Source organism: Hevea brasiliensis, chromosome 12, assembly GCF_030052815.1.
Source record: "Hevea brasiliensis isolate MT/VB/25A 57/8 chromosome 12, ASM3005281v1, whole genome shotgun sequence".
In the NCBI taxonomy this organism is placed as follows: Eukaryota; Viridiplantae; Streptophyta; class Magnoliopsida; order Malpighiales; family Euphorbiaceae; genus Hevea; species Hevea brasiliensis.
In genome coordinates this window covers 461,385-472,663 of record NC_079504.1, presented here as the reverse complement: position 1 = coordinate 472,663, position 11,279 = coordinate 461,385, and the positions used below count along the sequence as shown (strand labels likewise).

The 11,279-nt window shown below is 35.1% G+C and overlaps 2 protein-coding genes across 2 annotated transcripts; both read right to left on the bottom strand.

The window, feature by feature from the left end:
• Positions 1 to 475: 475 nt before the first annotated feature.
• On the bottom strand, positions 476 to 2,954 carry LOC110654376 (uncharacterized). Its single transcript, XM_021810338.2, has 2 exons — positions 1,690 to 2,954; positions 476 to 1,373 (listed from the first exon to the last, which is right to left on the bottom strand). Exons 1-2 carry the CDS (start codon positions 2,227 to 2,229, stop codon positions 600 to 602), a joined length of 1,314 nt encoding a protein of 437 aa, XP_021666030.2. The 5' UTR covers positions 2,230 to 2,954; the 3' UTR covers positions 476 to 599.
• A 2,827-nt stretch (positions 2,955 to 5,781) lies between these two features.
• Positions 5,782 to 11,279, bottom strand: LOC110654377 (protein EARLY STARVATION 1, chloroplastic). The gene is made up of 11 exons (XM_021810339.2): positions 10,642 to 11,279; positions 9,906 to 9,997; positions 9,534 to 9,727; positions 8,733 to 8,772; positions 8,535 to 8,616; positions 8,334 to 8,411; positions 8,083 to 8,208; positions 7,499 to 7,620; positions 6,495 to 6,534; positions 6,263 to 6,337; positions 5,782 to 6,128 (listed from the first exon to the last, which is right to left on the bottom strand). The coding sequence occupies exons 1-11, from the start codon at positions 10,896 to 10,898 to the stop codon at positions 5,960 to 5,962; spliced, it is 1,275 nt and encodes a 424-aa protein (XP_021666031.2). The 5' UTR covers positions 10,899 to 11,279; the 3' UTR covers positions 5,782 to 5,959.

The following is an 11,279-nucleotide window of genomic DNA, read 5'->3' as shown; positions in this document are numbered from 1 at the left end:
TTTATAAAAATGCAAGGAAATATTGTTTACACGTCACGTGCTTTTTTGGTCGGCAACGGTTGTTGGGTATTTATGAAAGAAAGATTAAGATTCTTGAAATGGAGTGTTTTTGAGATAAAATTTATTTTAACTTTCATTTGACCTTATTTTTTTTCTTTGATTAAAATAAATTAGTGTCTAATTAGATGGAAGGACTTTATAATTAATGAAATTAAACTTTAGGTATTACTCATTAATATTGTTAAACTTTAATATTAAATAATTATTTACCCAATTTATTTTGTAAAATAATAATAATAATAATAATTATTATTATTATTACCATTGAAAAATTATCATTTTTAAATATGCTATTAAAAGTAATTTAAATAATCATAATTTTTTAAATTATTAGTTTTTGAAAGAATTTTTTTTATCAACATTTAAAATTATATTTTTAAAGCATTTTTTAAGTATATTTACATAAAAAAAAAAATTTATAGGAGAATGATCCAATCTACCTTCTTGCATGAAGAAAAAAACACCTACCATAAACCCAAAAATACGCTCTTGGTTTCTTTCTTTCCACAGGCTCCCCCTAACAACTTAGCCCCACCCTCTTAATTCTGTCCAACGCCCAACTTACATATCTCCTCTGGCGGAGGAGACTCCCACTTAGAACTCCGCCTGTTCATTTCATTAAAATCATTCACACATTGCTTCAATTTCAGACCCGAAATCCGCTTCCTCACAGCGGCGCGTTTCTTCCCCGCTACCTCGTCAAAAATCTTCTCCCACCCCCTTTCCCATTCAGCATGAGCATCACATAGCTTCAGTGTCCCATTTTCCCAATTAGTCCAGCTCCAACCCTTATTAAGCAATGGCATTACACCTGCAACGCAGCTCCCTTCACACACTCGAGTGCACGGCCGGCACTTGGCGCCACTCAGCGGACCGGGGCTCGACAATGTTGCCACAGGAACACCAAACCGGTACGGTGGGAACCGGTACTTGCGGTCCGTGACAATGCAGAAAGGGAGGCGTTTGGTAACGAAGGGAACGCCGTAGGTGGTGAGTTGGGCCTTGAAGGAGGTTTCCGAGTTGAGCAAGCGTAACCCGGCAGAGTCAAGTTTGGGGATGAGAGACAGACGCGAGAGGGCCACCTTTGAGGAGTTAAAATCGCCAATACCGAGGCGGTCGTTGAGCCCGCCGTAGGTGGAGCCCGATGGAACCAGGTAGTGACCAGCAATGAAGTTTTGTGGGCCAAGTGGGGCGTTCCAGTAGCCATCAACTCGGGTACGGACAACCCAGTCGTATTTGAAGTTGTTTTGGGTTTGGTACTCCTCTATCATTGTGAGACACCCCTCTACGAGATTGAAGTACTGCAATAGCCCCTGCAAATTTTATGGTCCCCGTTTTTAGTTGCATTAAAATTGTCGAGAATAACTTCAGTTTTACTACAGACATCTCTAAGATCAAGTTCATTTGATTTCTGGTTATAAAGTCTCAAATTCGAGTTTGAATCGGACTGAAATAGGAGAAAAAGATTTCGTATTCAATGAAACCCACACAAAAACCCGATTTCAAAATGAAGATTTGTAATTGTCTAATCTCTATGTTCTTACCCAGAAAACAAATAAAAATAGACAACACCCAGCAAAGAAATTTCACTTGCAAAATTTTAATATTAGTAATTTAAAGAGAGAAAACCTGGATGCCATTTGGGGAATTCGCGGCGGTCAGAACTCGGACCTCAGCCTCTGTTTCCGGTATGGGTTTGGGCTGAAAGATGCGGACGGTTGCTATTCTGGGGGCGACTTTCAAGAGCGAGAACTTGAATGCATTTTTGTCTAAAGGACTGTGCAAAAAGAGGTCTGAGTTTGGATACAAATTTAGAATATTCTCCACAATCGATGGTCCAGTAAGCTCAAATCTACGAGCCCCACCGACCAAACAAACCGCCATTCTTGATCGGTACAATTCATCCTTCCACGACCTCACCCCCACTGGCTGGCTTCGATTCAATGGCAACACACAAGGATCATCAGCTGAAGTGGTGGAATTGACGGTCCTGTTGAAGAAAAAGGAAGCGAGAGGGGCGAAAGTGGAAAAAGGACTAAGGGGTGTAGCGTATACACAGATAAAAACAGTGAGAGAAAGAGGAGGAACTAGTAACAAGAGAAGTCTCCAACCTTGATCTGAGAACCCTCTGGCAATATACATGGCGGATTTTTGTGGACTCTTCACCATCTGGTTCTCTTCCTGGTGTTATATTTGAATAAGCTTCGTTGTTGGTGGTGGTGGTTTTGGATCCTACTCATGAAGAAGGGAATTCATAGACCCAGAGGAGACTTGGTTTAGGAGACGAGTGGATTTTTTTGGAAGATGACACATCCTTTTGGAAATGATCAGGTGAACTGTGCAGCATTTTAGCTACTATGATTTTTTCCATTTTTGCCTTTTTTGTTTCGTTAGTATGATGCTAGCCAATCAAGTTAATGAATTTTTGGTTGCTGTTACACAACCCCCTGGTTAGTTTTGAGCACAATTGTGGAGTGATAGGGCTGGATGTATTGGATATTGTTATTGAAGAGTATGCGAAATCATGCGGATTACAGAATAAATGGAAATATACTTTTCTTACTAATAATTGCAACCATTCTTTGTTAACCGCGTGCACTTTCAAATATTCACTTGAGATGAAATCACGTGGTCATCGGTCAGCACTTTGATGCGCCCACGGCCGATACCTCTTCTCTTCTTCACTCATCTTTTCTTTCATCTACTTTCTTTCTATTTTTCTTTTTATTTTTTTTCTTGCTATTTTTTAAATAGAGGAACTCAATCTTAAATAATGTCTTCTTATCATTAAATCAAATTAAATAAGTCTCAATATCTTTTTTCTCTTTCCATTATTATTATTTTTATAATATTTTAAAGTAACAATTACTATAAATATAATCTTACTAAAACAATATTATTAATTTTATATTAAAATTTATTTTAATTATATATACACATTAATTATTTTTACATATAAATATTTATTTAATTTAAGTACTATTAAACTTATATAAAACGTTCTTTCGTAATTGTTCTTTTAGCCCATTTATCGGTGAAAATACCATATATTATTTTTTTTTGAAACATATTATTATTATTATTATTATTATTTAATAAAAGAGAGAAGTCATTTTTTTCGCAAATACAAGTGGATTTTTTTTTTTAAACAATACAAGCGGAAGCTACGAACACAGCTTCAAAGCAAGTTGGGAAATTTCTTAAAAAAAAAAAAAGTCAAATTCCACATTTAGGTAAAAAGGAGTAAATGTTGGCAGGCCATTTGCTGGTGTCAAATCCAGGAAATTTCTTTCAAAAAAGAAAACGCAAGTATTTAATTAAAAAAAAAAAAACCAACCTTGATGATGTTCAAAGAATGTGGAAGGTGATGGCGGTGGGAAGCGTGAATAGGGCATTAGAGGATGAATTTCAAAAATTTTATCTAGGATTTCATATATACATACAAGTTTATTATGATCCTAGCATTTTCTAAGGCCCTAAAGCAGATCAAGACACTCTTTTAATATGCATTTGTGATTCATTTGCCTTTAAAGATTAAGGTTTAACAATTAAACCTAACAAACCCTAACTAAAAGAGGGTTTAAAGACAACTAACCTGAAGGGGTGTAGAATCAAACTTTTTGCTTTCTTTGGTAGTCTCCTAGAGCACCACTTGTTGCTCCTCTAGCTTGTCCATCACAAGTTTCCATCAAGATCACCTTAAATAGCCCAAGTCCTCTCTTTGATGCTTGCCAACCACTAACTTTTAAAGTATTTGCTTTAGGTGATTTCTATGAATGTATTTGAGCTAGAAACCTTTTCTAGTGTCTTTGATTTAAGAAAGAAACAAGATTTCTTTCTATCATCAATGGAGGAAAAAACACAAGAACGAGAGAGAGAGAGAGAGAGAGAGAGAGAGAGAGAGAGAGAGAGAGAGAGAGAGGTTGTCATCCAACATAGAAGAAAAAGAAGATTCAACTTACATGGTCCTCTTCTTATCTTGTATTTATACACAATAGACAAAAACCATTAAATGGTTGTCACATGTCAATTTAAGATTGAATCTTACTTTTTCTTGTTTTAATCACATTATGACAAGTGTAAAGCCAAGATTAAATCATCAAAAAGTTATTTTTCATCATATGAAAGACAAGTGACACATTTCTATAGGTGCCACGTGCCACCATCTCATAGTGCCACGTGTCACCATGTAAAATTACCATTTTGCCCTTGTATTGAATTTTGAGTTCTCAACCCAAAATTGTAATTTCTCCCTCAAATTAATTTATATCACATATAAATTAATTAATTAATTTCTATTAATTAATCTTACAATTGAATTCATATTTAAACTCTTTAAATATAAATTCAATTTATATCATACATCCAATATGCAAGATTTGATTTCAAGTCATGCTAGGGCCTTTGCAATCTTAGTACAAACCGAATCTATTTAATTATTAATTAAACTCTTTAATTAATCAATTAAATCATAATTAACTTGGTGGTTAACTTGTGTAGGTGTGTGACTTACTAGGCTCATTACTAATTGTCAATGAGAAATGATATTAACTCTTAATATCAATAGAACTCTTCCAACCTACAAATGATTTTCCCAAATTATTTTAGGCATCTCATAGACCATGGTTGACACCTAGCATAGCATGCCATGGCCAACCAATTAGCAATAAGAAATATCTTAAAATGAATCTTTAATCATACATAACCATGCACTAAAATCCATCCGTATTATGTCCCAATTCCATTTAGGGTCATGGTTGAGTCAAACCCCTTTTTATGGAATCTTATGCACTCATTTGAAATCTGATTCTTGACATATAAAACTTTACCATCAGGAAACACCTTTCCTGACAAAGTCATCAGTCCTGGCCAGGAACTTAATCTTGTCAAGAACAACTCAAATCCGCATAGGACTTTTAACCCTGTTTACTCAAGGCTACAGATCCCTTCTTGACTGAACAACTGTCCCAACATATGACTAATCTGAGCCAACACACATCGAATTATCCATACACAGTACAGATATGTAAGTGGTATCAAACTCAAACCACCTATATAAGAGACAACCGTGTCATCTTAGGTCTAAAAATTATATACACTAGTATGACACAGATAACATTTTATTGACTCGAGTAAACACCATATTCATGTTATCTGAAGTCACAAATTCAACCTACTTATCTCATAAGTGTCCACTGTATTTATCCCGATATCTCATATCAGATGGCATGAGGCTCACCATTCCATATTCATCAATATCTCATACTGATTAATGGAGATAAAAAAAGAGGTGACAGCTCTTTGAATATAATGTGCCCACCAAAATATCCTTTAGCTGCGAACTCTGATTTATAACAAATGTCCCATGTATTCTGGCACTCATATTCTTATCTCATAAGAATAGAACACATAACATATTGCTAATGGACAATTTCAAATAAATATGGTACTAAATACATATAACATTTAAATGAAACGTTCATTGCCATTATAATATTTACAATGTTATTTACAAGTTACAAGATTAATGCATGTTCTAGGGCACACATAACTAACAGAAGGAACTACGAGTTTTTTTTTTTTTTTTTTTTTTGGTGGGTAGGAACGTGCACCAATCTAACTTTCCAGATAATGACTGAAAATTTAATTTTTGAATTTAATGAAGACTAGTCATACCAGAAACTCCAATCAACATCAGCGGCCAGAAACTTATTAAGAAGATGAGGTAATGTCCAATATTTACCACAGCCTAAAATGATTGCATTCACCATCCAAAGAATGAACAAATGGAAAGTAATTTGCGGCTTTCTGTTGTAAGACAACTTAAAATGAGAATGGACTTTGATAAGATAATAAATCACCTAAAGCAAAATATAGAACATGAAAATCAGACACTTCATTATTGTGGCGGGGGAGGCAAGTCAGAGGAGTCACCATCGGTTGAAGATGGCGAAGATGAACCAATATCTTGATTAGGGTAGGCTCCTGGTGGTCTCTCCTGAGGTTTAATTGATAGCAACTGGGTTGAATCACCCACAACATCAGCCCATCCGTAATGAGGTTGAGCCCTTTATTAAATACAGACTGTGTCAGTTAAATTAATCTTACTACAATCCAAAAGAAATAGAATCTTATATTTTTATCCAACCCCCATAATTATGTATATAAGCTCAGTTAGCAACTAAGAGAAGCAATTTCTTACTCGTAATAGGTTTCATCGTCCACAACAATATCCCAGCTCTCACCTGTTGTGCTCCTTCCATATTTGTGGACTTTACTGGAATACAGAAGGAAGGCATACTAATACAGTATGTAAAATTTCATATAGTAATACCGGTACCAAACTTTTATGTCACATTTACACAGGTGGAAAAAAAAAACTAATTTTGTCATTAAAATGGAAACACAATCTTTTTATGGATAAAGTTCCATACCCATTTCCAAAATGTTCCTCTCCCCATGTCCTTGACCAACCTAAAAACAATGTAATCATGAGAGTTTGGCACATAAAATTCACAAGGGACACAAGTAAAGCCAAACGTGAGCAGCTTAAGGAACGGAAGACCAAGAAAAGAAATTCATTTTTTGGGTCAAGAACAATTCATGGATTAAGTTCAATTGTCTCCTCAGAAAATGAGAATCTTGGCATTAAGTCTCCGTTCTACAAATAATAAATGAGTTAAATGCTAGACTACATCATGTCCATGACAGTCACATTAAAAAAGTTATAAGTCAGAAAACAACTTCTAAAGGTGAAATTATGGGGATATTGTTGATAATTAACTATGCGAGTTCAGTATCCCATCAATAACATTCACAACTACCATGAAAATTCCAGCAGAGTACAAGAACCAGGAAAGTTAATTGTAATAGTCGATGAATAACTTTGCAAATAAATTTCTTACCAAATGGATAAACACATCTTGTCTAACTTTATGATTATTTTTCTTTTCTTACTAAAATGGCTGAATGCAGTCAAAAGCAAAATGATGTGTAGACCAAAAACAACATAATCAGCCCCAAATCTAACATGACATAGAAACAAGCAAGCATATCATAACATAAAAAACCAAATTGATGGTGAGGAAAAAAAAGCACTTAATTTTGTACTTTACAAAAGAGCCCTAACTTGAATGTAATCAAAACTCCAGTAGGTTTATCACTAGAAATTTGCTATAGTGCTTTCTTTGAAACAAAATAAAACAACACAAATCAAAGCAAATAACAATGACCATTAGAAAAATTTACCTAGAAAGCATGTACAAAGATATGCAAAGAAGAGCTAACTAAAACAAATCTTACAAATGAAAATGGTAGCCCAAATTTAACAAAGAATTGATGATGTGGATAAAATCAAGGGAAATGTTCAATGGCATACAGCATTTAAAATTTATAAAGACAAGGTATCTCGGCTGAATAAAATACATATTAAACTTACGGTTGCCAATTGAAGAAACATGCCACGTCTCACCCTGGCGCGAACCTATGCCAGCAAAGAACTTCTCTTCCCACTTATCACCCCATTTGGTTCCCAAGTCAGTCTCAGCCCATTTATCTGTCCTGAAAAGTGAAAAGTGAAAACAATAACTCAATGAAACTACTTGAAAGTTTTCCAATTGTTAAGTTCTGACTACTTGGAGAAAAATGAAATGAAGAACTTGCTGAAAGTCTAAAATTATTGCAAAAGCAGACCAATAGGTTAAACTGTAGTATTATTGACAATTTACATAAATTATCATTTCCCAGAATTGCACATATTTTACTACATACTGTGGATGTTAACAGGTTATTTATTCATCAAAAGCTCTGTTCTTATATCAACTGAAACATAGTTCGGATTCTAATGATGCTTTCCATATTCATCGTAGCCTATTGCTCACATAAGATCTCAAGTTCTGAAGATAGATTATGATTACTTTCTATGGTCAATTGTATTTAAAGCATGTCAAAGTCCAGAAGAACAACAACTAGCTCCAAGCATATTTAAATCCAACAAAAGATATGAAGATAAATATAGAAAACCATTTGAGAACAGATCCTCTTCCATTGTAATGCTCTCCCCACTTTTCCCACCAAGATTGCTCATTCAGTCTACCATATTTATGCGCCCCCTTCTCGGTCCAGCCTTTAGCATCATACTTCTCCCACCTAAGTCCATAATTAATGAATAACAATTAATACAGTAATTGGTGGGTATATCATTTTTGTGAATTGCATACTTAATACAATAAATTTGATATATCCTATTAATCTGCAGTTTACTATTAGCTTACCATTTCTCATACCATCCAGCATTTTCAGTCCCTGACTTCGCTTGTTTCTGTGCACTCCTCTCTATCCTTGCTAGACTACTGTAACAACAAAGTAAAAAAGCATTTTACAAATGAAAGTGAAATCAAGGGTTTAATGGAAATTTATTTCATTGTAAAGTTTTCTACTTTATTGAAATAGATAAGCTCTAGTACAGAGTAGACCTCCATTCATCTTGATGGAGCACCTCTTGCCACGTTTCCCACCATGAATCCCCTTCTGCATTCCTTCCAGATTTCTCCACACCTATTAAACATAAACTAAGCTGTAGATGAGCACTACATAATTAAAGAGGTCTGAATATCCAATTAAAATGGAATAGAAAAGATGATCATGTCTAGTAAAAACAAGGCAAGCAAAACCTAGCTCTTTGTATCCAGTCCAGTCACTTTTCTCCCACCACTGTCAAGGAGATAAAAAAATCCAGTTAAATGCATCCACCTGGGATGATACTTAATAGGGTTATAAAAACAACATCAATGTAGCATAATTTGATAAAAATCATGAAATCTGATTGTAGGACCCTGATGATATGTTAGCATGGCTCTAAGGGTTGCATGTATTGTATCAAAACAACACCAATGTAAAGAATCTCCATGCAACCCTTAGAGCTATACTTTTGAAGATGTCATTTTCAAAACTACAAGTCCTCAGATTATCTAAAGTACAAAATTTAAATGCAACCCCAAGTCTTCAGAAATATGTTAGCGTGGCTCTAAGGGTTGCATGTATTGTATCAAAATATTGAATCAGAGTCCAAATCCTCCAGATTACTACAGTGTACTTCAACTGATGGACAAAAAGGGAGTAAGGACAACATAATGGCCAAAATAGTTATCCTAAGTGGATGATTAATCACAAAACTACAACTTTATTTAAAAAACACTAATTAATTTTGGAAATTTGTCACTATTTGCATGTCAGTTAGCATCTCAATCAAAGCAAAATCAGCATTTATTGGTGTTGGAGACTCGGTCACAGAATAGATATTATCTCGAATGTACAGTTAGCTGCTTTCATCAATCATCAAAATAATGAATGTTGCTAATGGTTTAGCATTTTTCATTATGTACATGAATTTACAAAAATTTCTTCCAGTTTGCTTCAATCCAAAATCAATAATACTCTTACATACATGTAACATGACCAACATGATTTTGTACCATTTCTTTCCATTCTGAGATATCATCATGTGATCGTCCGCCCATTCTTGTCCATCTACGTCTGTACCCATTTTCACCCAGGTCTTCTCCGCTTTCTCGGTACCACATACTACCATCTTCATTAGTGCCTGATTCATTAACATTTTCATTCAACAAGTTGATGCCCCAGTCCTTTTCATTTGCTATACCAGTGTCTGCATTGGGGGAACCAATGAAAACAACATTATTTATTAAGCATGACATTGAAATATTTATTAAGATCCAAAATTTTAAAAAATAATAGCAAAAGAATGTGCCAGCATGGAAGGCTTTCATAAGCAGGAGCAGATATAACTGAATAAGAAATTAACCTGGCCAAGTTATGTAAATTACCTCTTTTTGGTGGGTTGTCTCGGGACTGTGGACCAGAATTTCTTGCAGTACAACGAGGAGAAAACTTTTCTTGTTTTGAAACAAAACGAGACCTACAATAGTTATAAGCACCATCACAAACTTTATGCTGATTGAGTTATAAAAAGAAGTTGTTAATTAAGTGAAATAAGCTTTGCCTAGTCCCACCAGACGAAGGAAAGTTGATATATGCTGAAAATTCAAATTATTCATTAATAGATATATGCTGAAAATTCAAATTATTCATTAATAGAACACTTGTGAGCATATCCATCATGGTATAAAAGAATAAAAACATAAATTCACATAAACATAATCAAAATATATAATCCTCTTGAAACTTGCAGAATGTTCTTAGTCTTAGTAGCTCCTGAACATGTATTTGAAACTTGAATCCTTGGGTTCAAGATAACAATACTACTACTGTTATTCACTCTAAGATACAGCTAAGAACTGATCCTGGTATTTTACATACCCTAGAAGAATTGAAAAGCTCTAAGTTAACAATTTAGCTTATAACATTTTGATCACAGAACCAGCAGTCATGTAAAGTTTAAAAGAAAATTTCCATTTATAGAAAATACAATTTCCAGAAAATCCCCACTTATCTTTGAAAATTTAAAAGAAGAGGGTATTAAGTTTGCAATTGAAATAGATATCACTGCGTCAATGGAAGATGAACAATCATCAAGGAGAAGTGTAAAATACGACGACGTACTGATGAGAAGCAAAAGGCAATGCTGGAGTGGCTTGGACAAGGAGCCTATGAGAGGACCTATCTTCATTTTTGTTGACGCTCCGAATCGGAACCACAGAGTCAGAGCAGCAGCAAGTGATTGGAGTGACGCCGACAGCGGCCCTCCTCTTCTTCCTGCTGAGCTGCAATCCATAAACAGTGGAATGCAACGGAGAAATGTGGAGGCGAGTGAGCTTGAAATGAAGGTAAGCGGATAAACCACCGGAATTGGCAACCATTAAGGAGAAAAAATTAGGAAAATGCCACGGGAAAAAAAAAAAAAACCCTAGGCAAGAGAAGGTTTAAAAAGAGAATGGAGGTTGAAGAAGTAGAGATGGGTTAGGAATTGAAAATTTAAAAGAAGAAAAGGAAATGGGCAATGAAGGCAGAGAGGTATCGCAATGATTGACAGTGAGGGAGTTACAGTGGAAAATTAAGTGAGAGAGAGAGGAGGAGTGGGAAGGGCCGGGTCGTGAGCTGGAGATCAGATCGGTGTGAGATTTCGCATTTCGGCCATGGCTGGCTGCGATGCGAATCCCGGGAATTAATCGTACACGTGAGCAGAGAGGGCGTCACTTTCTAAGTTTTGAATCCGTTATACTTTTGTGGTTTTTCCATGT

What these genes read in the sequence shown, in the direction of transcription:
- LOC110654377 (XM_021810339.2), bottom strand. Translation starts at nt 10,898, where the DNA reads ATGGTTGCCAATTCCGGTGGTTTATCCGCTTACCTTCATTTCAAGCTC. An exon ending in GAGGAACATTTTGGAAATGG is followed by an intron (nt 6,338 to 6,494) that starts GTATGGAACTTT and finishes TCTGTATTCCAG; the next exon opens with TAAAGTCCACAAATATGGAA. An exon ending in GACGATGAAACCTATTACGA is followed by an intron (nt 6,129 to 6,262) that starts GTAAGAAATTGC and finishes TATTTAATAAAG; the next exon opens with GGCTCAACCTCATTACGGAT.
- LOC110654376 (XM_021810338.2), bottom strand. Translation starts at nt 2,229, where the DNA reads ATGGTGAAGAGTCCACAAAAATCCGCCATGTATATTGCCAGAGGGTTC. An exon ending in ATTCCCCAAATGGCATCCAG is followed by an intron (nt 1,374 to 1,689) that starts GTTTTCTCTCTT and finishes TAAAATTTGCAG; the next exon opens with GGGCTATTGCAGTACTTCAA.